The sequence below is a fragment of the Laccaria bicolor genome, genomic scaffold (genome assembly GCF_000143565.1).
Source record: "Laccaria bicolor S238N-H82 LACBIscaffold_19 genomic scaffold, whole genome shotgun sequence".
Taxonomy (NCBI): Eukaryota; Fungi; Basidiomycota; class Agaricomycetes; order Agaricales; family Hydnangiaceae; genus Laccaria; species Laccaria bicolor.
The window spans coordinates 509,933-532,663 of NW_001889890.1; the positions used below are offsets into that span (position 1 = coordinate 509,933).

General features: G+C 46.6%; 8 protein-coding genes across 8 annotated transcripts; 4 read left to right on the plus strand and 4 right to left on the minus strand.

Annotated features, from left to right (window-relative positions):
- Positions 1-1,093: 1,093 nt before the first annotated feature.
- Positions 1,094-1,690, plus strand: LACBIDRAFT_236600 (uncharacterized protein; the record flags this gene model as incomplete). Its single annotated transcript, XM_001883025.1, has 1 exon — positions 1,094-1,690. One exon carries the CDS (start codon positions 1,094-1,096, stop codon positions 1,688-1,690), a length of 597 nt encoding a protein of 198 aa, XP_001883060.1.
- A 128-nt stretch (positions 1,691-1,818) lies between these two features.
- Positions 1,819-2,933, plus strand: LACBIDRAFT_300437 (uncharacterized protein; the record flags this gene model as incomplete). The annotated part of the gene is made up of 4 exons (XM_001883026.1): positions 1,819-2,089; positions 2,139-2,387; positions 2,450-2,693; positions 2,744-2,933. 4 exons carry the CDS (start codon positions 1,819-1,821, stop codon positions 2,931-2,933), a joined length of 954 nt encoding a protein of 317 aa, XP_001883061.1.
- Positions 2,934-3,053: 120 nt separating this feature from the next.
- On the minus strand, positions 3,054-3,494 carry LACBIDRAFT_329013 (uncharacterized protein; the record flags this gene model as incomplete). The annotated part of the gene is made up of 2 exons (XM_001883146.1): positions 3,054-3,329; positions 3,354-3,494. The coding sequence occupies 2 exons, from the start codon at positions 3,492-3,494 to the stop codon at positions 3,054-3,056; spliced, it is 417 nt and encodes a 138-aa protein (XP_001883181.1).
- Positions 3,495-4,055: 561 nt separating this feature from the next.
- On the minus strand, positions 4,056-8,062 carry LACBIDRAFT_329014 (uncharacterized protein; the record flags this gene model as incomplete). Its single annotated transcript, XM_001883147.1, has 6 exons — positions 4,056-5,634; positions 6,062-6,087; positions 6,309-6,386; positions 6,667-6,687; positions 6,773-7,141; positions 7,202-8,062. The coding sequence occupies 6 exons, from the start codon at positions 8,060-8,062 to the stop codon at positions 4,056-4,058; spliced, it is 2,934 nt and encodes a 977-aa protein (XP_001883182.1).
- Positions 8,063-8,542: 480 nt separating this feature from the next.
- Positions 8,543-9,199, plus strand: LACBIDRAFT_329015 (uncharacterized protein; the record flags this gene model as incomplete). Its single annotated transcript, XM_001883027.1, has 2 exons — positions 8,543-8,919; positions 8,989-9,199. 2 exons carry the CDS (start codon positions 8,543-8,545, stop codon positions 9,197-9,199), a joined length of 588 nt encoding a protein of 195 aa, XP_001883062.1.
- Positions 9,200-16,746: 7,547 nt separating this feature from the next.
- LACBIDRAFT_329017 (uncharacterized protein) lies at positions 16,747-17,643 on the minus strand (the record flags this gene model as incomplete). The annotated part of the gene is made up of 4 exons (XM_001883148.1): positions 16,747-16,859; positions 17,082-17,157; positions 17,325-17,400; positions 17,552-17,643. The coding sequence occupies 4 exons, from the start codon at positions 17,641-17,643 to the stop codon at positions 16,747-16,749; spliced, it is 357 nt and encodes a 118-aa protein (XP_001883183.1).
- Positions 17,644-20,465: 2,822 nt separating this feature from the next.
- Positions 20,466-20,911, plus strand: LACBIDRAFT_329018 (uncharacterized protein; the record flags this gene model as incomplete). Its single annotated transcript, XM_001883028.1, has 2 exons — positions 20,466-20,591; positions 20,648-20,911. The coding sequence occupies 2 exons, from the start codon at positions 20,466-20,468 to the stop codon at positions 20,909-20,911; spliced, it is 390 nt and encodes a 129-aa protein (XP_001883063.1).
- A 956-nt stretch (positions 20,912-21,867) lies between these two features.
- Positions 21,868-22,636, minus strand: LACBIDRAFT_300440 (uncharacterized protein). The gene is made up of 3 exons (XM_001883149.1): positions 22,471-22,636; positions 22,295-22,405; positions 21,868-22,106 (listed from the first exon to the last, which is right to left on the minus strand). The coding sequence occupies exons 1-3, from the start codon at positions 22,500-22,502 to the stop codon at positions 21,914-21,916; spliced, it is 336 nt and encodes a 111-aa protein (XP_001883184.1). The 5' UTR covers positions 22,503-22,636; the 3' UTR covers positions 21,868-21,913.
- Between the last annotated feature and the right edge of the window lie 95 nt (positions 22,637-22,731).

Here is a 22,731-nt window from a genome sequence, read left to right on the forward strand (position 1 = left end):
TTCAACACCCCCGGCGCCCTCTTCGGCATCCCATGCATCGCAAGACCAAGCTTCTGCACCCTCCAATAAAATGCCTCCGAGTCCCTTGCCAGGTCGTCTGGCAGCAACCCTGCGTATATGAGGTCGGTTATGATGTGTATTGCCCAGCGCGCGCAGGACCACTGTTCCAGTGGGTCCGCGCCGTCGACTCTCGAGCATGGGAGACGGCTCAGCGGAGAGGGTGAGTGGGCAGGGTATTGGGTTATGAACGCGGATATGTCGGATTGAGGTGCCGGTATGCATGGGAGGCGGACGCAGCCTAGTAAACTTGAGAAGTTTTGGGAGTTTGGACTTGAACTTGGACTTGACGAGGAGGAGGAGGGGGAGGAGGGGGGTGTCAAGTCTTGGTGGTACGTATAGTTCTTCGTCCACGTTCCGCCTGGGTTGTCGATTGCATATACGTCTGTTGGGCCGTACGGACCATCTTTTCTTGCGGAGGGGGCTAGGGACCAGCGGTAGGATGTTGTGTGGTTTTCGGCGCGGTAGGAGAGGAGGATGTAGAGGTATGTGGAGGGGGTTGATGAGGGCATGTCTTTTTGGATGGGATGGGCTTTGGGAGAGGGTGGAGGACGAAGGGTGGGAAAGGACAGACGATAGTCCAGGCGACGGCGTCGATGGGTGGTTCAACTTGGAACTTGGAAGGTGCGATGCATCCGTGGGCGATCCTCGACGCTTTTTAAGTACAGTAGGTCATCGATCACTGGCATGCTGCGTTGGGAAAAAGGGTCCCGGATTCCGGTGAGTAAATAAATGCAAAAGAGTGATGAGTAGGGACGGAATTTTTCTTCTTGAATTCGATATGATCAAACCTCGTGTTTGAAGCATGTGGGTATTTTGATTACTGGAGTTCATGGAGTGGACCATCTCCCATCCAAATGTCAATGACGCCTTGAATGAATAGGTTCCGTTTCATATCGGACTGGAGTAAGATTAATCCGACGATGAGTACGCGGATCGTAATACGGAAGGACTTGAAGCGGATTGCGGAACAAAAGATAACCGACGCGTCGATCACGTGTGACTCTTCGCTTTTGATCTGCTTTTGATCTCACACATGAACGACGCGCGACAATATGGCGAGCTTGGCACCCAACTCCTCCTCGAATCGCGTCGATCAACGCAGACGGACACTTTTCTGAAATACAACGACACCCTCGTCCGATCTCTCATCCGCGAGCAGCGCGACCTCGAAAAAGCCATCGACGCCATCCCATTCGAGGGTGGCTCACCGCCTCCTGCGTTGCTCATCATCCAAACCGCAATTAATCGCAACAAGCGATGCTTACTAGCCTACCACGCGCACCGCGTCGATCGACTGAGAGATCTGTATTGGTCCGTGGGCGGAGCGCTCCCTCACATCCTATCCAATCAGGAGTTGAGGGGAAGGATGTCGCCTCATGAGGTGGACTATTTAAGGCAGTATAACTCGTCAATTATGGAGTTCCGGAGCGAATTTACGCACGAGTTGGATGTTACGGCGAGTATTACGATTCCGCCGAAGGATATTCATGCTCTTGTGAGGGTTGTTAGGGATTGTGGTGTTATTCAGACAGAGCTGGGGAGTATTGATTTTAAAAAGGGGCAGAGGTTTATGGTTAGGAGGGCAGATATTGAGCATTTAATTGTTCAAGGGTATTTGGAGGAGGTTTGAGGCGCTGCCAATCGATCCACTGATCGCTCTCGTCGTCGGTTCGTCTTTGTTTGGTTGTTAGGTCTAAACCTAACAATACTCCTCGTTGCCGTACACGTCTTCCGAATCCTTTTTCCAATTGGGCTGCCATGCTCAGTCGCAATGCATGTGCCTCCTCGTCGCGCAAGCTTGTGAATCAAGCATTCATTCTTGCTCGCCGTCAACCACAGCGACGGGTCTCACAATCATCTCTCACACATGACCAAGTAACATCCCCCCACTTCAACGCCGACCTCGCCTCGCGGGACCGTTCCGGCTTCTCAGATCTTGGTTTACGCTCCAGCAAACCTCCAGATTCCATCGATTCGGACCCAAAAACCCCTTCCGAAATATCAGACCAAGACTGGGAACTTCGCACAGGTCCGTTTTTCAATTCGAGCAGTTTTACAATCATACTCAACGACTACAGGACGCGCTATTTATGTATTACAACAAACGTTGCCCGATTTCTTCGCCACGGGACTCATCACCTCCATCGACAAAAGAACAGGCGCACCGGTACCTCCATCCACCAGCATCCCGATCGCCAGCGCCAATCCCCTCGATTACCTCCCCTTCGACGACGACGCAGAGTCCATATACAGTCCATTCGTTCAGTCGTCCTATACACCCCCCGTCCCGCTCCCAGCTCCATTCCCCAAGGTGCTCCATGTAGAAGGCAATCCTAATGCCCTGTCCGCTTTCTTTCGAATGATACTAATTAATGTGTTTGTTCCGCAGGCCTTCAGCTGTACCTCGCCTGTTCGGGGTTCGTGCGACATACGATGAACGCGCTATACTCGGACCTTTCGGTCACGTTGACAAAAGTCGCTGTGAACGCGCCCTCACCACCGACGACGAAATCGCTAGGAGGGTCAGCTGAGATAGGGACGACGAAGAAGAAGGGTAGGGAGAAGAGTCTTCTCGTGCGGCAGAACGTTACAGGGATCGCTAGGGTCAGTGGAAAGCCTGGGGAATGGATGGTGTACGTCTCTCTTACATCTTTGATGACCGAGTTCTGATATAGGCGGGTAGGGAATCAATGTACATTTTTTCGCCATCAACGGGCCTCATACATAAACACGTCATCAACTCGATCCACCCTGCGCCTCATGTGGCCGTGTATGAGTCCCTGAGGGCGAGCATGGGCAAGCTGCTTGGGTTGGGTGGGGGTAGTGCGCCCAGTCCGAACGGGGCTGCTTGTAAGGGTGCGGGGAAGGTTTAAGACCAAGTAGGTAGGCGAAGAATGCATTATCACCCCCTCCTCCACTCCCTTAATTGCTAATCCACCCCTACTCCGTCATTTTCTGGAATCCATACTGCTACATCTATTTGTAATCGGCAGTTACAACACGACAGCATTTTGGTTCAATGCTCGCTTTAAAACCTCGATTTCAATCTCAGCCCTGGTTAGCATAAGCCTGATGACCTCCTCCTGAATGACTTTCGACGGTTCTGCATCCGGAAACTCTGCTGAATAGCGACGAAGGCGCTGTTCTGCCTCGTGTTGTTTGAGAAGGGCATCCATGAACTCTGCGGCCCCCTCGTCGTTAAGAACATCGATGGGTATATTTGGTAGCATATGCCATGTCTTCCAGTCACAAACGTTAACGGTGATACTCTGTAAACAGGACGTGGAACTCACAAGCCTTGATCCTTCGATGCCATGGCATACTAAATCGTAGTAGCCACGAAAGATAAAAACTTTTGGATCGTCAAAAAAATTGGTTCGTGTGCTAGGGCCACCGAAAGGGCGTTCGTGCTGAGGGCGCTGGGTAGTAGCCATATCGTGATACTTAAAGTAAGGGCCAGTGGGTTGGCGTTTTTATACATGGTGACCGATTCCGAAGCTTCCCAGTTAGTTCAAAATGATGTAACCTGTAATCTCACGTGATCAAGTGGATGAAGAAACACGCGTCATCGTACTTGCATCATACTAACCCGAATCGGCATTGATATTGAATATTCAGGCCTCAGGCCTCAGGTTCGACATGGCACGTTGAGTAGACAACATCATCGGCCCTCAAGAAACTTAACTGAGGTCTCGACAGCATTTTTGAGACTTCGGAGCCACTTTGGAACTCGGAATCGAGCTTGCCACTCACTGCCGGTGAGAGGTTGTTCGCCAACACCACTCCCTCGCTGGAAGAATTTTTTTGCAATCTCTCCGCAAACCCATCCTCAAGGTAGTGCGCCCAGCAGCCGTGAGTCTCACCACAACCTTCAAATGTTGAGTGCAGTGGCCACCATGATTTTATGGCTATCTGTTCTCCTTCACCTCTCTGGAGATACATAATCGCCATGGAGAAGCTTCCCCCCCTCGTCATTTCATTTCCCCAAACAAACATCAATTCGCGCTACGCAGAGACGTCAAATTATGCAGGGTACCACCCTTCCGCCTCACATCCACATCCATCTTGACCCTCTGCGCCCCCCCAAACTCCGTCAACACATCAAACGCCAACATATCAGCATCGGACAACCCAACGGCAAGAAGGGCCACGATGCTGACCGATTCCAAGCGACCCTCCGAGTCTCCTTCGGGGTTTAATCGCGACTTGACCATCTTCAATAACGTGTTTGCGGACGAAGCGAGCGTTGCGGAGTCTGCGAACGTGTATAGATCTTCCATGACCAAATTTCGTAAATTGGGCACTAGGAAGAACCTGCTCTGTGAACCCCATTCTTGGTGGTATGGTCTCCTTGCAGTGGTGATGGGTGCCTCACGGTTTAATGTGAGGTATGTTGGTAAGAGCTCTGTGACGCCTCGGCTCTGAACGGAGAGGTGCGTGATGCTCGGGACGAGGTCGAGGATCCGGACTGTACTCTGTACGGGTAGTTTGTCGATGGATAGAGAGTCGAGCGTGAACTGTGATCTGTGGTGCAGGCCTAAAAAAGCCGAGACGACGAGATCCGACAAGCGCGTTCCGTTTTCCATGGTTTCTATAGCAAAGTGTTTGAGGCTGGGTGTGTGGAGTAGGTTGAGGATCTGGTTGAGGGCTTCTTCGTGTCCTGAGACATGGAATGAGCGGATGTTGGGTAGGGAGATAATTTCGACGGTTGCGTTGTGATCCGTCGTTGATGATAGTGATATCCCGCAAACCACTTTAAGCTCTTCGAGGAGAGGCATGTTCGTTAGGATTTGGTCGAGTTCTCCTTGTCTGTACTGAAGTAGGTTGGATTCAAAGTGCGTTATTTGGTTCCAGGGGACCTTTAACGAACTGGTTGGGTGATGGAGTTTGCAGAGGGTGAGGTGGGTGAGTTGGGGGGATGCTACGAAAGCGGTTATTGCGAACGCAGGGCGGTACTCGTGAGTCAAGCTGAGAGCCTTTAGCAGGGAAAGTCGTCCCCGACTCTTCTCAAGCTTGGCCATGAACGGGGATAAAGAAAAATGAAGCGACACCGTCTGCCATCGATGAGCTTCAGCCAAGCAGAGGTCGGTAAGTGGGAAAAGAAGGGGGTGAATACGCTGGAAAGCCTTAACACGTAGATGCAAGGGCCTGTCACGAGATCGGTGAAGGCACCCTCGAAAAAAGTTGAGCAATGCGTCTGTGCGCTGGTTCAGCCAGGCGGCGGGTTGCCAGTCTAGGTCTACAGTTATGGATGTCCAGAGGTTGGGTTCGGATAGCGCGATCGTGCGCCAGCGCTGGCTTACTTGTGCGAGGGACCACGGAGTGCAGGGTGGGTCGCCACAGATCTCAATTGGCGAGGAGGCGCAGTGGAGGAATATCTCGTTGATTAGTTCTTCTGGCAGGTGGTTGAAAGGTTTTGACCCTGTGGATAGTTCTTTGGATCTTGTTCCGCTTGGCTTGTTTGTTTGGTTTTCAAAGTTTCCCTCCTCGATTTCGTGGCCATTGACTGTCCCGGTTGGCGTGAGTCCGGTGGCGGGACTCGGGTCAGACGATGAGCTGAACCCTTGTTCATTACTACTGGTAACATGGTAAGAATCAGATAGAACAATAGAATTTTACTGACATATTGGTCGTATTCATTCACCTATCCACGCCGGAGGGCCACAGTATCACAGACAGGCCAAGTGGTAGTGGTGGTAGCAGCCCACGGAAGTTCCAAATGGGGGTTTGGGTGGCATAGGCGTGAAAGCTACACATGCGACAACAACGCGTCATCTTGGGCCGCTTCAATTTTGCTTCCACTCGTCCATCTCACATTTTCACGAATATGAAATCTCCTGCGACGACGGACTCTCATCATTGCTTGGGCTGACTCTTCACAACTACAGGAGTGCTCATGTAACTATCCAGCAAACTTTTTCGGAAATGCGGAGTCAACTAGTCACCAGGAAGGCGCGCCGAGAGTTAACTTCTGGGTCTCTGCGTTACTCAAAGCACGAACGGTCTCCCATTGATGAAATAAGAGTCCTGACATGTTCGATATTGTAGAGCGGAATAAATGTGAGCCATCGCGATCCGAGTCAAATACCCTGAAAGAAAATTTGGCTTTGAAGAATTGCCGACCGACGCAGAGGAGCGTAAAAAGCCTCGAGTACATGAAGGGTCGCGTGTCCTCGTCACAATTTCAGGAATTTCGCCTTCTTTTTCAGGCTTCGGTCCTTGCTTGTTTGACGGCGCCCTCAGCTCACCAAAGCACCCATATGGCGCCATCCCGTAGACGTCACGAGTCCAACCCAGTAGAGGCGAACGTCAAGTGGGGAAAGGAACTTGCAGGCCAAATGTATGAGGCTACTCCGCCTTGAAAAGATCACTTGCCCTTTAAAATTTCCAGTGCGGGATGGTGACTCCTTCAACCGAAAGGGTATCAGCAGGGGTCTCGCCGATTGGGAAGACGCCAATGAAGCACCCGTATACGCGTCAAATCGAGTTGACAAACCCCGTCCGAGCTGGTAAGTTGCTTAATACGGATGGCTTTTTCTGAACTGAAAGCATCGCATAGGAGACGGTACAATTCATGGCATATGGCATCTCAAGCCATAGACATACCGGTGGCATTGGACTCGAGTTCTGTTATGAAGGAATTCTTCAAAGGGAATTATCGATTAACCTAGATCCTCCTATTCCTCCCAGAACGCCTCTCCGCCTCACCAACCTCTTTCATTGTTTTCTTCGCCTCCTCGCGCTCGTTTTCATCAGAAATCTTGACGAATAGCCACCATCCCGCAATCGGTTTGACGGTATCTCGCTCCCCAGTAGCCGACCTTTTTTGATCGCCGCTGGAACAGACCTGCATTCCAATCAGACCGACGGTCATCATGGATGGGAACAGTTGGCCGTTGTCATCAACGAGAACATCCACCTCCGTAAATCCAGACGGAATTTTTTGGCTGTCGACAAGGTGGTATGGTGACCCGTCGAGCACCAGTGCGGCCTGGCGCTGATTGCGAAAACGGGTTTCCTTCGTATAAATTTTGAAAAAGTCTTCTGCGGAGAGGGATGCGGGGTCGACATTTGGCAAAGCCTGGTAGGGACGGGGAAAAGTCAAGATTAACATCCGTGTTCACCATCTTGAAAAGCGTACGTTATGATTTAGTTGGGGCCCGATCCACTTCCCGTCCTCGTCGAACACGCAAAAAGCTGTGACCCAGCCCCCGAGGTAGGTAGGACCGCTTCCTCCTCCATCCCGATGGCAAACGCGCGTCCAAAATTCAAGGTTATCCCTTCCATTTGGGTCGTCGAATGCGCTGACGAACTTGGAAATGACCGGCTTAAGGAGGTGATACCACGCAGTCGTCTCGAGTCCGTACTCTTTTAGCTTTTCTAATCTTCCAAGAATAGCCTCCCAGTCCGACTTTTCCCCTTCAAGTGTCACCTGCGGCAACCCACAACGGAGCTGGAACACATATTTGAAGTATTTCTTCATCGTCGCCATCATGAGAACAGCGAAAATGACTGTGTCGTTTGCGGTCGTTGTGGAAAATGTAGGAAGGATCCAGTCGCGAAGGCTAGGATCCACGACGTTTTCGTGTATCTTTTGAGTCATTTCAACCGACATTTCACCAAAGTCCACCGTATAACGACTTCCTGCCGCAACCACGACGAGGGTCTTTTTCTCCTCATGGGCCACGAAATGGGAACGCAGTTTATCGCTATTGGCGTTCACGAAGAAGTTAAATTGGACAAGGATAGCAGCCCACACATCATCGGGGCGAATGATCAAGCAAAGATGTTGATTATACGCTGAAACAAGCGTTTCAACGAAGCCGTTGGTCTGTGCTATGATTTCTTCCTGTCCAGTAAAGGAGGTCTGCAAAAGTTCGTCAAATTTCTTGTATTGGTTTGGACATGCGACTTTGAGAAGTTCTTGCCCTGAGCGACGTTGGCCTACCCCCGTAGCGAAAGGTTGGGCCTGTATTTCATTAGGGTAGAATGTTATAGGCATGATGGAAGTGATAAGGAGGACAAGCAAATCAAAGGAAGTATTATCATCAAAGCCAAATTAAGGCTGTACCAATCATAGACATCTCGGTCCCGTCATTTACTGGGCATAAGTATGACAGAACGTAATGCGTAAGAGCGCCCATTCGCTTCAAACGAGGATATACGTACAGCGGCACACTCCCCGAAAGGGGATAAGGCTCATCCTCGACACAGTGTCGAGTATGAGAGGACGAGCAAAACTGCTGAATACACGATCCATGATCGTGATCAGTTTTGAGATTCCGCCTTGAACTTTAAATATAAAAGGCAGGTGCTAAGAATACCTCCCGCCGTTTGCGCTTCTGTTTGGCTACATGGCGCGATCACTCGAAAGACGTATCCGGAAGTGCCGTGCCAGATCCTGGCAAATACCACCCACTCGTGTTGGGGATTTCTTGACCACGGCAGATGCTGGACACCGCCAATGGCAAGAATCACTAAAATGGCTACATTTTCGAAGTTTCGGCTCGACGTTCCTAGGCGACATCTCACAGAATCCACAATGAACGACGCGCCTTCAACGCTTTTCTGGGACCTCACTCAGTCTGGATCGTCGCCCACGTCTGCGCCTAGTGGCTCTCAGAAGCTCTATGGGTGTTTTCTTTCAGATTCTGAGTCAGGGCGATATCCTCTGTCTTGGAGTTCTTGGGAAGCGTTCAAGTTTCTGTCCTTTTTGACACAAGAACAGGTTGCAAACTCGATTGAACTTCGACGCGTTTCTTCGACGACTGGGGCTGAGCGCTACCTGGAACGAACGGTTTACGTTTGCGCATGGTATGGGACTTGGGGCAAGAAGGACTACGAAAAGAAGCCAGTTAGGTTAGTCACCTTGGCTCATTAGTAATGGGCCACCCTGCCCTGACAATCCATCAAATGGTATGGGTCTAGCCGGACGGCCGGTTTGATTACCGGACCCCATTGTCAAAGGGGCGGCCGGACCCTGAACAATCCACCAGTAACTATGTGTGGGCCATCAGCAACAATGTCCCACACCACTGGAGCGGCTGGGTGTACCTTGAATGTCATAACCCTCTGCGGGGTTGCCCTCCGCCAGGGTGTTGGTGACATGCCGGCGGCGATCATCCAGTTGAATACTTAGAATTAGAAGTCTGGCTTATACCAATCATGCAGAATATTATCAACCTATGTATGCTGTTTGCTACAATTTGAGTGGAATCACTCTGCCAGACTAAGCACTGCACATTGCTTCTGAAACACTCCACTGGACTAAGCACCACACATTACCTCTGCAGAAATTATGCATATTGGAATGATCTGTTGGAAGAAGCTTCACACATTTAATCTGCAAAAGGATTTCAGTACACCAGCAAGGCGATCACTCCACAAATATTGCTCCACCAGTTATATAATTTTTTTATGGTACACCACCGGACCAGCCACCACACATTGACTCTGCAAACATAGAAAAAGAATTATAATGAAGTTTGACACATTTACGTTGAAAACATATCTAAGTACACAATACCACTGCAAATATTGCCCCACCGGCGGTGTCATTTTTTATGATACGCCACCAGACCAGCCACCACAAATCACCTCTGCTTTTATATTGAAAATTTATAATAGCCTGTTAGAATATTTTTGACATGTTTACACTGAAAACAGATTTTAAGTACACAATACCTCCACAAACATTGCTTCGCCGGCGGTGTCATTTTTTTTATGATACACCGCCGGACCAGCCACTGCACATTGACTCCACAAACATAGAAAAAAATTATAATGAAGTTTGACACATTTACGTTGCAAACATATTTAAGTACACAATACTTCTGCAAATATTGCCCTGCCGGCGGTGTCATTTTTTTTATGATACACCGCCGGACCAGCCACCGCAAATTGCCTCCGCTTTTATATTGAAAATTTATAATAGCCTGTTAGAATACTTTTGACATGTTTATACTGAGAACATATTTAAGTACACAATATGTCCGCAAACATTGCTTTGCTGGTGGTGTCATTTTTTTATGATACACCGCCGGACCAGCCACTGCACATTGACTCCGCAAAAATAGAAAAAGAATTATAATGAAGTTTGACACATTTACGTTGAAAACATATTCAAGTACACAATACCTCCGCAAATATTGCCCTGCCGGCGGTGTCATTTTTTTATTATACGCCGCCGGACCAGGCACCGCAAATCACCTCCGCTTTTATATTGAAAATTTATAATAGCCTATTAGAATATTTTTGACATGTTTACACTGAAAACATATTTAAGTACACAATATGTCCGCAAATATCGCCCTGCCGGCGGTGTCATTTTTTTATTATACGCCGCCGGACCAGGCACCACAAATCATCTCCGCTTTTATATTGAAAATTTATAATAGCCTGTTAGAATATATTTGACACATTTACACTGAAAACATATTTAAGTACACAATACCTCCGCAAACATTGCTTCGCCGGCGGTGTCATTTTCTTTATGATACACCATCGGACCAGCCACCACACATTGTCTCTGCTTTTATATTGAAAATTTATAATGGCCTGTTAGGATGTGTTTGACACATTTACACCAAAAAAATATCTAAGTACACAATCCCCCCGCAAATATTGCTCTGCTGGTGGTGTCATTTTTTCATGATACTCCACCAGACCAGCCACTGCACATTGCCTCCACTTCCATTTAAGAAAATGTATAATAGCCTGTTAGAATATGTTTGACACATTTATACTGAAAATATATTTGAGTACACAATCCCTCCGCAAATGGTGCTCTGCCGGCGGTGTCATTTCTTTATGATACTCCACTGGACTAGCCACTGCATAGAACACCCTGCCAAGCTAAGCACTACACATTGCCCCAAAGACACCACCAATCTAATGTTACTTCAGACTTAGCTGTGCACCCTTTCTCTTAATATGAGCTCTGGCTCTGATAGCCAGAGGTAACCAAGTATGCATTATGCAGGACCAGAAAAGGGTGTTGCGGCAACGAGGATGGTACGGCTATCTTGCTTGTTGCCGGGCAGGGACCATCAAAGTTTCAGTTTGTGCCTGAGACATTTCCAAATTGAGGTGATGCGCTTGGTGCACGGACCCTCTGCTGCATGCAAACAGACCCTGCATCCCGACGAACAACGACGCACTCACCCAATTTCAATCCATGTAACCTGAAAACCAGCCAGCTGATAGACCTCAATGCCATGGTAATTACCATGTTAAAATCTTCAAGAGATGTTTTGTTTTTGTTGACAAACACAGAAAAGAGGGTTTTATGTTGATAATCTCTATCAAACCTTGACTGCATTGTGGCATTACAACGAAAATCATCAAGACTTTTTTTTTTTTCGAACAACTTATCGTCGGGCCTAGCTCATTAGAATTATGCTTTTTCAAGCTTTTCAAGGGTGGTTTTTACATGAGTCAAAAGTCATTATTACATGTTGCAGGGCTGAAACAACCTGTGAAATGGTACTTTTTATGATAGAAACCATCAAGACTTTTCTTTTCCCCAAACAATTTATCGTCGGGCCTAGCTTGTTCAAATCCTGACTTCTCCAGCTTTACAGAGGTGGCTTTTACATGAGGTAACAGCCATTATTATGTTCTGCAGAGCTGAAACAATCTGTGAAAAGGTATATTTTACAATGAAAACCATCAAGACTTCTTCTTTTCCTAAGAAACCTATTGTTGGGCCTAACTTGTTCAAATCCTGCTTTCTCCAGCTTTCCAGAGGTGGTTTTTATGTGGGTTGACAGTCATTTTTACATTCTGTGTAGCTGAAACAATCTGTGAAAAGGTACATTTCACATAAGTGACTCTTCAAAACACACTTGTGAGCATGTACAGAGGTTTATATACTTGGCTTCCAAACCCCTATGAAGGATCCAGATGAGTTTACCCTCTGTAGTCTATCCACCGCAGCCACAATCTACCCTCCGCAACCTATCCCCCGCAATATACCCTCCGCAGCCGCAATATACCCTCTGCAATATACCTCCCCGCAATATACCCTCCACAGCTGCAATCTACCCTCTGCAATCTACCTCCCCACAATATACTCTCTGCAGCTGCAATCTACCCTCCGCAATCTATCCCCTGCAATATACCCTCCGCAATCTATCCCCCACAATATACCCTCTGCAATCTATCCCCCGCAGCTGCAATCTACCACCTGCAATCTACCCTCTGCAATCCACCACTTAGTCCCCCCATAGAAAACATATGCAGAAGAAAACAAGAAAACCTCAGCAGTACCGCCCATTTACTAGTAATCATATGTATCAACTGTCTATTTAATTCTAGTGTTCTTTGCCCTAAACAAGATTTTTGTATTTCAAAAAATATGCAAGGACTACTCTGCCAGAGCAATTTCAAAGGCAGAGCCTTGTTTAAAAAATTGCATTGCTCCAGCAGTGCCATTTGAGAAAAATATACTGCTCTGGCGGTGCCATTTAAAAAAATAATACATTGCTCCGGCGGTGCCATTTGTAAAAATGCGGTGCTATTTATGCTCCAGTGGTGGCATTTTAAACAAGAATACATTGCCCCGGCGGTGCTATTTTAAAAAATAATACATTTCCCCAGCGGTGCCATTTTTGAAAAAAAAAAAAACATTGCTCCAGCGGTGCCATTTTAAAAAATAACATATTGCTCCGGCAGTGCCATTTGTAAAAATGCGGTGCTATTTATGCTCCAGTGGTGCCATTTAAACAAGAATACATTGCCCCGGCGGTGCCATTGTTAAAAATATTTGCATTGCCCTGGCGGTGCCATTGTTAAGAAAAATACACTGCCCCGGCGGTGCCATTTTTGAAAAAAAATACATTGCTCCGGCGGTGCCATTTATAAAAAAAAAACATTGCTCCGGCGGTGTCATCTAAAAAAATACATTGCTCCGGCGGTGCCATTTTTAAAAATAATACATTGTGCCTGCAGTGCCATTTGAAAAAAATAGATTGCTCTTGCGGAGCCTCTTTGAAAAAATTCCACTGCTGCAACAGAGCTTCATTATATATATATCTGGACCTCCAACACAGCTATTTAAAAAATGTCTCCTATGAAAAGGCAATGTGTTTTTATTGGAAGGTGTTCTGCTGGTGTGTTGTATTCAGCTGTATTTCTGGGGGACATGCTATAGACAATAGTTAATGAAGGCTGCTTGTGTTTCAAAAGAAATTACAGTATCTCATCACCTTGCAGTAGGACTCTCATTGTGATTAATCATTCAGTATGTTTTTCAGTTGTAAAGGCTCACATTCATGACATTTAACTGATGACTGCAGGCCTATCACTATGTATGATCACCATCTATGTTTACATGGTACACCGCAACTTGTGCTGCCAGAGGACAGGGTGCACTGCAAATTTCCCCGCCGGTCGATACCATGCATCAGGACCGCCGGTGAGACACTACGGTGGTGGTGAAAAGGACAGCCGGCGCATGCTAGTGAGTCCCTGTAAGGATCGCGGCCGCACCATCACTAAAGGCACATCATAAGATTCCAGCCGTCCGGCTGGGCCCATATAGTATGGTGTTTTGTCACGTCCGGCTACTCCATTAGGTAAGGCACAACGTGACTAACATATGTGAAGAAGCACCCTGGATGGTCACGAAAAGTTCTGACGAAAGCTACGGGCTGACCACACAGTATCCTTATTTATTCACGCTTCCATTGATGAGAACATTTTATTCAAGTTCCACTTAAATGGAACAGGGCAGTAATTCAACACCATCACATACTTAGCGAGAACTGAACACGATCGAAATTCTACCAATGGCGCGTCCCGCCCTATACAGAGGCGCTAATAAACAAAGGCGCATTCGGGAGTCGGAAAGAAATTATCCGAGACTTGCGCAAAAAATGTCAGAATTGGAATGTTTGGCGGTGTATGTTTGGCGGAATGTTTGGCGGCTACATCGGTCCAAAACACCGGGGCGCTACGCATCCTCCTGCATCTCCCTCTTCCCGTTCAAGTACGATTCCGTGCACGGACGATTCAAGGGAACCATCGAGGCCAAGGACGGCAAGCTCATTGTCAACGGCAAGCCTGTCACCATTGTTGGCGAGCGTGACCTGGAGCTCGGCTGGTGTTGAGTATATCGTTGAGGCCACCGTGCGTCCTTCCTCTTCTGATTTAGACACTTGATGCTGACTGCCGTCTTCTGTCTAGGGTGTCTTCACTATTATGGAGAAGTAAACATTTAACATTTTCTACTAAGCCATCCTGAATGATCGTCAACATTATAGGGCTTCAGCCCACTTGAAGGGTGGCGCGAAGAAAGTCATCATCTCTGCCCCATTGGCCGATGCACCCATGTTTGTGGTCGGTGTCAACCTCGACAAGTAAGACCCTGCCGTCAAAGTCGTGCGTAGACATCTATCATCCATTTTCTTCTTCGTAATAATCAAGGGAACTACAGATCTTGAATGTGTCCTGCATGACCAACTGCCTCGCCCCTCTTGCCAAGATCATTCACAGCAACTTTGATATCATTGAGGGTCTGATGACGACCGTCCATGCCACCACCTTGACTCAGAGACCGTCAACAGCCCCAACGTCATCCCTTCGTCCACTGGTGCTGCCAAGGCCATTGGCAAGGTCATCCCTTTGCTCAATGGGAAGTTTACATATGATCTCCTTCCTTTGCCATGTATTTCCATTGCTTACTTTTGCCTTTGCTCCCAATATAGCAGCCTCGCATTCTGTGTGCCCACCTTGGACGTACGCGGGCGCTGGAATCCAGTTGAACCCGAACTTTGTCAAACTCATTTCGTGGTAAGACCAAGGGGGGTCCAGGATTTGAAAATGCCATATCGGGATGGTTAGTTAGTCCGGCTGACAGGCCGTTAAAAAAAAAAAATTACCTCCTATGTTTTTCAATCCAAACAGCCTGGAAACACCTGAAACAGCCCAAAATGTCAAGCTTTTCAATGGAGATGCCTGCAGAGATAAAAGAACCAGTATGATACATAGAAATATAAGGTTGCATGCTGAAAGATATGACACAACTAATAAAACATTACCTAGACTAAAGCCGACATCAGACAAGATGGAACTGTGATATGTCCTCATTGTGAGAGGTTCAGTAGGACTCGCAAACCTCCTTTGAAAGACACAAACCTAGTCGAGCATGCAAAGAGAATAAGCAAAAGAAAGTGGAAAGATAAGCTCCCACAAACCCAGGCCAAAGCACATCAGTTTTTCATGCTGTGAGGAACCACAGTCCCTGAAGCGCTGGGCCATTCTGCCTCTGCTGAAAAATTACTTGTCAAGCCTCAGGCCTCAGGCCTCAGACCTCAAGGCCAGCAACTAATAATGCCAACTACTGTACGATTACAACTGAGTCTTTGTGTCACACATCACAGAGGGGTTTGAATGAAGGGAAGTGAGTGTGACATCATGCATCACCACAGGTTTTGAAGTCGTTTTCTCTTGCATCTAAAATACCAATTTTTTCGAGCCTGCGGCACTCCTAGCTGTTTAGACAGCACTAGGAATCCTTAAACTAATTTCTAAGGAGACCTATCCCACCATTGAAGATTTGACTGCAAGGACAGCCTATTCTTGATTTTCTGAAGTACAGATGAAGAGATTGTACTGTACTAATACGACCAACTGTTCAGGCCCCTTGGGGTGTGACACCTTTTGACCATCTCTTCGTTGCTTCATTGTCCTGTGTGATGCGTGACAAAGAGTTTTTGCTCTTCGTCCACCAATCGTCCACCACATATTTCTCAGATGGTTTGGCCCAGCAACCTGTCAATTTTTTGGCTGGAAGGTAAGCATGCATTCCTCAAGTATGGCATGGTTCTAAATATGCCAAATGTTATGCTTAAGAAAGGCACCGCAGGTCCGGAAAAAAATGACTATTTTTAATTCAAAGAAAAAAACTCTTCAAAACTTGGTGTGATGCGTGACATCACGCCTACTTCCCTTCCTTCACAACCGTTTGTGATGCGTGACGTGAAGACGTGGTCGTATTAGTACAGTACTCTTCCTCATGCCTCACATCAGATGTTGAAGTGACGAAGAGTTGATCGAAATAGGTCATGCCCTAAACGGCTTGAAAAGTTGGTCGTAATCGTACAGTATATTCTCAGCCTTGAGCTGGCAGGTGGGACTAGCACCCATATCAATATTGCCCACCCCCTCTCAGACTCCATCATATTGAATCTTGTGTCTGGAAGCTGCTGCATTGTTGACAGAGTTGCATGCATGCATTGACGGATTTCCAAGCTCGCTGGTGATGATCAAGGGGAAGACATGATGATGTAATGTTTCCATATTTGGCAATATATTCCCACCCTTAGTTAGTTAGTCCAGCCATCGAGGCCTTAGAAAAAAATTCAACCCTATAGGATTTAAAAAAATGTTGGACCCCCCTTGGGTAAGACAATGAGTATCTATTGTTCACACTCTTTCCACCATGGGCAGTATTACATACATGTAAGTACAGATGAGATGTAAAGTGATGTAAGTCTTGTACATGTCATAAGAATACTAAGGGAGATCCCCTGAAGCACGGCATGTCTTTGAGCTGCTCAAAATAAAAATAAATTGGGGGTTGGATTTTTTCGCACACTTGGATCTCCAACTTCCCACGGGGTAGGTCATGTCTCTGAACGAATAACTACATACCCCTTGTGGTGAAGCGCGAGGCGACGTGGACTAATATTTGATCATCACATGTCTGTTGTCACATTTTCGGCCATACAGATCGCCACACAGATCGCCATACATGATCGCCATACTTTCCAATGCTGACATGCCCTTAAACCTTCCTGTTATATTTAAAGTTCAAGGCAGAAAGTGAATAACTGATCGTGATCTTGAATCTTGATGAGGCATGTGTGGCCATGTGTATAGGTGCTTGCCCTTTACGGTGACCAAACAAAGTGCTAATCTAGCTGCCAACCTTCACCAAGCTTCACCCACAACCCAATTGATTACACCCGCAGGCTGTCATCTAGGGTAAATGCATGCTCTCTTCCTGGCTTTCATACCCACTTGAAAGGGGGAAAACGCTTGCCAGAGCGTCAACCTAATTTCAAATGAAAGTACCCCAGGCCTTGCCCAGCCCTGAACTTGAAAGTAACACCTAGTATGGAGAATAGGTTGCCTCCATCGGCAGGACAAAGTGACTATCAGTCCTGTTAGACCCAGAACTAGATGCTAGATGCTAAAACTACATGACTAGATGGTTCACCCACCATAGTACATGCCGTACATGAGAATCATAAACTTACAATTGAAGGCTTTAGAAGCTTGGGCGTGTTGGTGTGTGCTTCGTAACATGATTGCTGAGGTTTGCAGCTCATTATTCTCAACAGGCAACATTCTTTGCTGGTTTGCAAGTTTCCATGCTTTCCGCGACCCTCTCAGATAACTCGTCCATCTCTGCAAAAGTCATCAATGCCTTCTGGCTTGCTGGCACATTCCTTGACGTCTTTGGAGCAATTCTCTCAACACTTACTGCATGATGGCTTGAAGTTCTTCAGCCTGGACAGGCCGAAGTCCTGGAAACGGCTTGGGCCAATCAAGCCAATCTTCCTCCACGCCAGACATGCTGGTCATTGGCTGGCATTCATGACTGGATTATAGCCAATGCCTTATTTTCAGGATTTGGAATAATCGGTGTGGGTGTGACTCTGTTCCTACTTGGCCTAATCATCTACATTTGGATGAAACAACCACTGCTTGTTTCTGTACTTGCCACAATACCTGTCGCTGTTCTTACCCCACTCCTTGCCACAGCCTTACTCTTTCCTTCTGACAGGAAGGAAAATGTCATCTATATCTTAGCAGCAAAACGAGGGGCATGGTGATGAAGTTTTTATACCAAGATAGGATGAACCTGGCATGCTATGTATCTATCTTGAGGCGACCTATGCTTATTTATACATGACATTCAGTCGAATCCCCCCTCATGGTCATCCATACTTAATTTGATATGATATATCCATATTCTATGGTACTAAAACTTGGGAACAGATTAGGCCAATCGACATGGGCCGCTTGTACATCTGAGTGGTAACAATCGACTTTATTAGAAAGTCTGTCAGAATCTGATGCCCTTGTCTATTCTCAATATTGATCAGAGAATTGAGACTAACAACCGACTTCATGCTATCTGAGCAGTGGGTGGTCTTACGCAGCTACACTAACTGGGAAAAAAGAATGTCTGGTCATTTTTTGGACAAAGTTGGTGCTGTAACACAAGAACCAAACATTTTCAGAACTAAGCTCTGGTGTATGAGGCATAGCTAAGGAGGTGTAGATTGTACATACCAAGTCTGGGGATGAATGAATGAAAACTCAGGATAAGGCAGAGCATTCACTATGACAACTTCCAAAAATGGGATTTGACAAAATAGGAAATTCTGAATGACTGCAACCTACTGAAAGCAATTCACAACTTGAGGAAAAGATATTTTGAACACTGGATCTCCCTGCTATTGTTATGAGCTTCATAAAGTCTTTGGGCTAGAAAATTTATATCCTCCCCTAAAAGGTAAATTTGAACTTGTTCTCCACTTTATGTATTTTCACTCAATATATTTGTTGGAATGAGGAAAAATGACTCCCTATTAATGTTTGTAGTGTGTATAATACAAAAGGTAGGTAGAAATGTTAAAATGACCATTGCATGATGTCTGTAGAAGTTAATTTCCAGAGTTTTTCTGAAAGTAAACAAGTATCTACAACATCAGTCCTTCTTTTCTGCAAGAAGAAAAAATGCTACCACCCTTTTGAGTTAATCCATAGAGACTCAGGATGTCCTTTAAACAACACCTGAAGTATAATATGATAGCAAATAAATTTACACTGGGTATAACTTGAATAGTCCCCAAGAAAAGTGCATTTTGCATAGAGCAATCGTCCTGGACCAATCCTTGACATTTTTCTTGGTGAATTGGGGCTGAAAATATTTCACAAGGCACTTCTCATACCTAGGAACACTATCCCAAGGAAATAAACAGAGGTCCTATTCATACAAGGATCTGAGACCCCCAGACCTTTCTAGGCCTGATTTGGAAATCTCTCTGTCATGCTTCAGTGAGCTTTGTGGGCCATTTGAGAAGCATCTGTGCCCAAAACTCAAGAGATAGGTAGAAGCACTTGGCATGGACATTTCAAAACACCCATATTAACTGTAACCCCTTGGAAGCAGGGTTTCTGGGAACCATATTGACTATATGTCTCTTAATTTTCACAGTTTCTTGAAGTTTTATTAGCCATTAAATGCTTTATTCCTGGCAATGTGGTCAAATCAGATCATGGAACAGTAATAGTTATGTATATGTACAATACTATGACAATAGATACCTTCTCCTATCAATCCTGGGCAATATTTGCAACTGCAAATGTCCAGGGAGGGGAATCAATTCAAATTCACTTTTTTGGGGAGACTATAGAATTTTATATCTCAGAGACTTTATGGGGCTTATTACAATAGCAGGGAGATTGAGTGTTTAAAATATTTCTGCTTCAAATTGTGAATTGCTTCCAGTAGGTTGCAGTCATTCAGAATTTCCTATTTTGTCAAATCCCATTTTTGGAAGTTGTCACAGTGAATGCTCTGCCTTATCCTGAGTTTTCATTCATTCATCCCCAGACTTGGTATGTACAATCTACACCTCCTTAGCTATGTCTCATACACCAGAGCTTAGTTCTGAAAATGTTTGGTTCTTGTGTTACAGCACCAACTTTGTCCAAAAAATGACCAGACATTCTTTTTTCCCAGTTAGTGTAAGTAGGCCGAAAGAAAAAGCTCTCGCCTACCAGAACGGCAATTTCGGACTTACTGGGCAGGGCCGCAACATGTGCAGGCACTCTTCGTGAAGTCGATCCATTCATCGACTCGAACATGACTCGGAGTCACAAGCCAGAAGTATTCTATTCTTTTTTTCGAAGGATGTTGTTAACAAATCATGTAGCGTCTGGATGAAATATCGTTGGGGGTCGCAAGTCCGAGTCACATATCCAATCCAAGGACTGCCGAAGAGGTTGGATAATTTACACGGCTTATTGCAGACGACGGTGGTCACAGGTGTTGGTGCCCCTGGTGAAAGATTAGGCATAAGCCTGGCAACTTTAAGACATCGGCATACTTTAAAATCCCGTCATTGACGTCAACGACGAAGAGCGTGACTAGTTGACTTGTTGAATCAGCCCTGAGGGCCGGGTATGATATCATTATGCGAGGTGAGTTAGGCACGTGGCTCGTGTTTTCTGCAGATGGCGACGTCAATCCAGCTGGGCATGCCCTGCATTTTTGCAAGGAATGTTGATTCGTGGGAAGCGTTGATAGCTTTAAATAAGAGCGAGGACAAGGACTGGGAGCCAAGCCAGCTTTGTACTCAAATGTCGACAGCTGGGCAGTCGAAATGCTCACCTCTATCTCACTGACACCCGCAACACCTCCTCCATACCGACCTGACGAACCTATTCTCTCTGTCCTATACCGGGACTACAAGGATTTTACCTTCCGCCAAACTGATTACAACATATTAGTAAGTTTCTGTTACTTCTTTGACCGAGTGGCGTAGGTGGACTAAACCTGTGTCAGTCATGGCTGATGATCCCGAATATTACCTTTGAATTATACGGCGAGAAGGAGGGTGGAAAGCTTCTTGAAGCTTACCATGAGCAATTCAAAGCTGAAGTGGCGCTTCGACGGGTCTCTAGCCCCACATTCATAAAACAAGAAGATGGAGAGCCGCCAAAGCAGGCCGAGGTGCAAGAGCTCGTCGACAGGATCGTAGCACGGGCAGAGATGGAGCTCAAGTTATATCGCCAGGTGCAGAATTGGATTGCCTTTGAGATTTTGTAATGTGCACGCGCGTAAACCAGGACACTTACATACTACGCAGATCTGTCTTTATCACCGTTTCGTGTTTTGTGTAGTTCATGCTTGTGGACCTTGCCTTCAAATCGTTCAAATACATCTCTGTTCTTGGGTAATTGAGACTTACATGGAAAAAATAGTGTTCGCTTTGGCATCGAGTCTGGCTGCTGCAGGGTCACCAAGTCGTTTGCACTTTTATGTGCGCTTGATTCTCCTGGAAACATTTGAAAAGAACCGACGGTACCAAAAATTATCTCTAAGCGCATAACCCGGAGCCATCAGGAGTGTGTGCCCAGAATGAGCATAGAGTCGTGACCAATCATGATGCTCGTGTTTGTCTCCAGGTTAACATGAACAAACTCCTCTCCAAATCCTAACCATCATGCACAACCGTTTCCCAACTCTAAAAGGATACCTCAGTGAGCCATAATCTCTCTCAACGTTGTTATTTTTACTGATACAGAGCCATTCAAGAAACGAAGTCGCCAAGACTGCCAAGAGCGGTCTCAAAGAAAAATATCGGACTTTTCACGCTACCGATACGTATTGGTCCAACGGAAATTCAGGCCCTTCTCCCCAAAGGAGGAAAAATCATCAAAAGATTTGAGTCTTGACCAAAACAATCTTGAAATCCAACCGACAAGTTACAACGGCGGAAGTGAGCTGAACGAAATTTGATTTTCGCTAGAGGGCCAGGCTCTGGTGCTCGGTCTCCCTATGAAAATTCCCTCTGCGCCTCGGCCCCATTCTACGATGGATATTCCTGCACCCCTGACAAAATCTGTCAGCGCTGGCGGGGGCATCGCTTTTTCTGCCCTGTCGCTCTGGAGTTGATTTGAAATCAGCCCAACGGCTCCTACGACTTGACGAAAATCTCATTTCAACGTATGCTGACTCCTCGCTTTTTGTGTACCTCCCGTTCCGGACAACACCCTCTGGCCTTTGTTTTATCAAGTTGGCAGTAACCTGGCAGGATCCTCACTACACTCATCGTCGCTGCGTTGCCCCGTCGCCATCCCCACTGCTGGATGCAGGTTTATGGCGAACTGGAGGGTCTTTGGGAAGCTGACTGTCTTGCCATGTCAAGGGTGTAGCAGAGATACTCGGACCACGCAACGGAAAGTGATTGTTCTGGCCAAGTTGACGACTCTCAGCGCAGCAGCACCAGCCTAGCCCATACCTAAGCCTGTGCAAGCTGTTTCATTGAGCGAATTAAATCTCCACTTCTACTCGACCTTGGCAGTCGGCGCCTCTCCTGTGGATCCCTTGATTAAGGTGATGCACCCGTACCAAATTCAAGAACGCCTCAATCTCTAAATCTTGATGGTCAACTTGAAAATCTCGTTCTGCGATGCGTCCTCTACTAACCTTCGAAACTCACGTCGCTCCATGATGATGTTCTTACATTCAAATGTGGTTGAATCCCCAATCTGGGACTCGAGTGCACCGGATAACCTGTCGTTCCCTCTGTTGACCGCGCTACCTGCTATGGTTAAGATGGTTAGATGCCGCCTTGGAGTGATCCTACATGGGTGCTTACTCACTTGACCAAGTCGATGAAATTCTGGTGGGACATTTCGAGACGTTTTGAAGATCCTGGCGAACCGGGGTTAATATTGGAGAAATTTATTTGAACCGGGGTAAATGATATGAGATACTGGGTCGTTTCACGAGTCACGGCGCACACCCCCACTGGGAAATAAACTTGTTAGCACGAAGCGGCTGGAAAGTATTGAAGCGTCCCTCAAATTCCGGGATGCGTGTGTAGTGGGCCCCACAAAGGATGAAGAACACGGTGCCGCTTG